Consider the following 3,805-nt stretch of genomic DNA (forward strand, 5'->3'; position numbering starts at 1 on the left):
ATTACCCATTTAATCCCCTTAATTAAGTTTTAAACAAAAATTATAAATATCTAGCCCTTAATTGGGGATTTTGATAGGCAATTTACGGAAAAGAACCCAGTCGTCTTATTTATCTATCTATATATATAAAGCAAAAGGCAGAGAATGGTGAAACATTCAAAATACCAGAAAATGCCCTTGGTTAATGCAAACATTAAGAATTCAAATTATTAATTAAATGAGGATAATATGGTAAATTTATATTTTTTCATATTTAAAAAAATTAAAAGAAAAAGAAAAAGCAGATAATGGATCCCATTTTTATGGAACACAACTACCCATTATCTTTTTTAATTCTAAAATAAATTTACTTATTTTTTTTAAAAAACCCTCTCACAAGCGCGGAAGCGCGTGCAGAAAGGCTAGTATATATAAAGCAAAAGGTAGAGAATGGTGAAACATTTAGAATACTAGAAAATGTCATTGATTAATGCAAACATTAAGAACTGAAATTATTAATTAAATGAGGATAATATGATAAATTCATACTTTTTTATATTAAAAAAATTAAAATTAAAAAAAAAATTAATAATAAATTCTATTTTTATAGAACAAAACTTCGCTATCTTTTTTAATTTTAAAATAAATATATATATATTTTTAAAATGCTTCTCGCAGACTTGAAAGTCCATGTAAAGAAGGTAGTTTATTTATATACCAGAGAACCATCGTCTTATTAAAGATACGCGGCGATAATAATTTTGTAAAAGAATAACGTAAATAAAATTTAAATATATATATATTTTTAAACGGAAAAAGAAAAGGGTGTCCGGTGCAGTCCACAGCTCAACAGCTCCCACTCACACTCAGCAATAAAATGACTTGCCCTTGGCCTTGTCTTCCTTCTCTCATTAGCCTTTTCGGCTCTCTCTGTCTCCCATAGCTGTAGAGATATTCCCACACGCCTCTCTCTTTCTATCTTTGTCTCTCCTCTCCCTTCTTCTTCCCCTTCTTATATATAGCTCTCACAAACAATTAAAAAAACTCAGAATAAAGGAAAACCAGAGCAAAAGAAGAAAAACCATTTAATTTTTGGACCCAAATAGAAGAAAAAGAAAAAGAAAGATGGGTTTCTCTCATCTGGGATTGTTTGTCTGTGCTTGCCATGTGCTTGTTCTAGGAGCTCTCGCTTCTGCTTCATCCAGAAATTTACCAATCATATCCTTTGATGAAGGGTATAACAAGCTTTTTGGAGACGACAACCTCATGATCCTTAGAGATGGGAAATCCGTTCATCTCTCACTGGACGAACGGACGGGTGTGTTTCCCTTGGTTGCTCCTGGTCTCGTGTATCATGTGAAATGGATTTGCTTGCTGGTTTTGAGGTGGCGTTTCTTGATGGGTTTTTGACCAAGTTTTTGTTTCTTTTCCTTTTTGGTGGCTTTGTCTGTGTACAGGGTCTGGATTTGTTTCTCAGGACCTCTACCATCATGGATTTTTCAGTGCTTCCATTAAGTTGCCCGCTGATTATACTGCTGGAGTTGTTGTTGCCTTTTATGTGAGTAATCCTGCTTTCCATCTGATAAGTTTTTTAAAAAAATATTTAAAATTTTCATTTTACTTTCCTTTTTCTTTGTTGTAGTTTAGACTGTGATAAAAAGACAGCCTGATTCTTTCATTCTTCTGACCCAGATTTTAATCTTCTAGTTTACAGTTATACTTTGTTGTTTCAGTAAAGATTGATTTTATATGGTCAGCAAAAAATTCCGTACTTTTTTTTTTTTGGGTGGCAATTCGAGTCAAGATCTCATCCTATCAATATCACGATACAAACTTGTGTTCTCCTCAGCCTTCAACACAGAGTATATGATAACCCAGATAGGCTGCTCTTAAATTTCTTCCTTGAATTTGTATTTCATGACGTGAAGTTCAAAACTTTAAATGAACCTGGTTGCACCAGATGAGTTTTTTTTTCTTCCTTGAATTTATGTTCAAGGTTCGTCCTATTGAAACAAATAAATTTCGTTATTTATCCTATGAGTATAAATTTCCATCCACATGTATGTTTTTTTTTTTGGTTTTAAAATTTTCCATTAGACCGTTAAGTTTCTATTTTTATTTTTAAAAGCTTGTTCTAATCTCATTTATGTTTTAACAGATGTCAAATGGTGACATGTTTCCGAAGAACCATGACGAAATTGATTTTGAGTTTTTGGGGAATATACGAGGCAAAGAATGGAGGATTCAGACCAATGTTTATGGCAATGGAAGCACCAGCACCGGCAGAGAAGAGAGATACAATCTCTGGTTTGATCCTTCTGATGATTTCCATCAGTACAGTATTCTCTGGACTGACTCTCAGATCATGTGAGCATCAAACAAAACTCACCGCACTAAATTTAGATTAATACGTTAAATCTACGGCATATCATCTTTTTATAAAGCATATTTTCCCATTATTGTCACTAATAATATCATTTTCTCTGAAGTCTGGAGTTTACTGTTTTTTGGGTTTGATGTGATGCCTCTGCTGTGGAGCAGAGGCACGGTTTCTGCTTTTAGTAAAATACAGAACTTGCTCTGTTTTTCCCCATAATACCGCCTCTTGTTTCATCAAAACCAGTTGTCGTGTGGTAGCTGATGCTCTGTTCAATTTCTGATTCAAGAAAAAAGAAAGGTATAGGGAATTTTAGTTTGAACGGTAGATTCTAAGTTTAAGGGACAGATACAACCAGATTTTGGGTTGACTGAGACTACCACAACCACTAGGCTTAGTTGATGCAAGTTTTGGTTTTAGGAGGACTGGAAGAAAATGGAATAATTCTAGGGAAGTTCTCGTTCTTAGTGATTATAGAGAAACTAAAGAGAAAAAAGTTATGTTTTCTTTATGAGTTATGTAATTGAGATTTTAACTGTGTTCTTGTTTCCAATGTCTATTACTTACAGATTTTATGTGGACGATGTTCCCATTAGAGAGGTTAAGAGAACAGAATCTATGGGTGGTGACTTTCCCTCTAAGCCAATGTCATTGTATGCCACAATATGGGATGGATCTGATTGGGCTACCAATGGTGGAAAATACAGAGTGAATTACAAGTATGCCCCGTATTTGGCCCAGTTCTCTGACCTTGTTCTACACGGCTGTGCAGTTGATCCAATTGAACAGTTATCCAAGAAGTGTGATAACACCCGAAGTTCTGAATCGGTACCTACTGGTGTTACACGCCTACAAAGAATTAAAATGGATAGTTTCAGGAAGAAGCACATGACATACTCCTACTGCTATGACAGAATCCGATACAAGTCTCCTCCTCCAGAGTGTGTGATTAATCCCCAAGAAGCTGAAAGGCTGCGAGTGTTTGACCCCGTCACATTCGGGAAAGGGAGACGCCACCATGGAAAGCATCACCACCGGAGCAGAGGAAGCCAGGCAGAGGGCCACTTCTATATGAATATATAAGATTCTCATATGAGCAAGCACTATGTTCATCTCCATTGGCATTCAGTTGATGTCGCTGAGTCAGTTTTTCGGTGTATAGAGAGGAGAAGCACAAATTTATTGAGGGTGGATAGAGTTTTTATATGGTTGGGTTGGGGGGGCATGTGTGTATAGTTCATATACCTTTAGATGATGGTTCCCAGTTATCATTCATGCTTGTCTTTGGCTTTACAAATTGAATCTAGTGATGATTTCTGTACTTTTGACACGCCCTCATGGGTTCAATAAATATTTAAGCATATGGAATTTACTATAATATGTAGTAGGCGTGGATTTCCCTTTTGTTATTGTGAATTATTATTATTTTTAATGGATCATCAAGTTTAC

At 35.2% G+C, this 3,805-nt stretch overlaps 1 protein-coding gene across 1 annotated transcript; it reads left to right on the forward strand.

The window, feature by feature from the left end:
• LOC18789932 (probable xyloglucan endotransglucosylase/hydrolase protein 28) lies at positions 825–3,805 on the forward strand. Its single transcript, XM_007222440.2, has 4 exons — positions 825–1,297; positions 1,437–1,537; positions 2,138–2,346; positions 2,926–3,805. Exons 1-4 carry the CDS (start codon positions 1,105–1,107, stop codon positions 3,437–3,439), a joined length of 1,017 nt encoding a protein of 338 aa, XP_007222502.1. The 5' UTR covers positions 825–1,104; the 3' UTR covers positions 3,440–3,805.

Source organism: Prunus persica, chromosome G1, assembly GCF_000346465.2.
Source record: "Prunus persica cultivar Lovell chromosome G1, Prunus_persica_NCBIv2, whole genome shotgun sequence".
NCBI lineage: Eukaryota > Viridiplantae > Streptophyta > Magnoliopsida > Rosales > Rosaceae > Prunus > Prunus persica.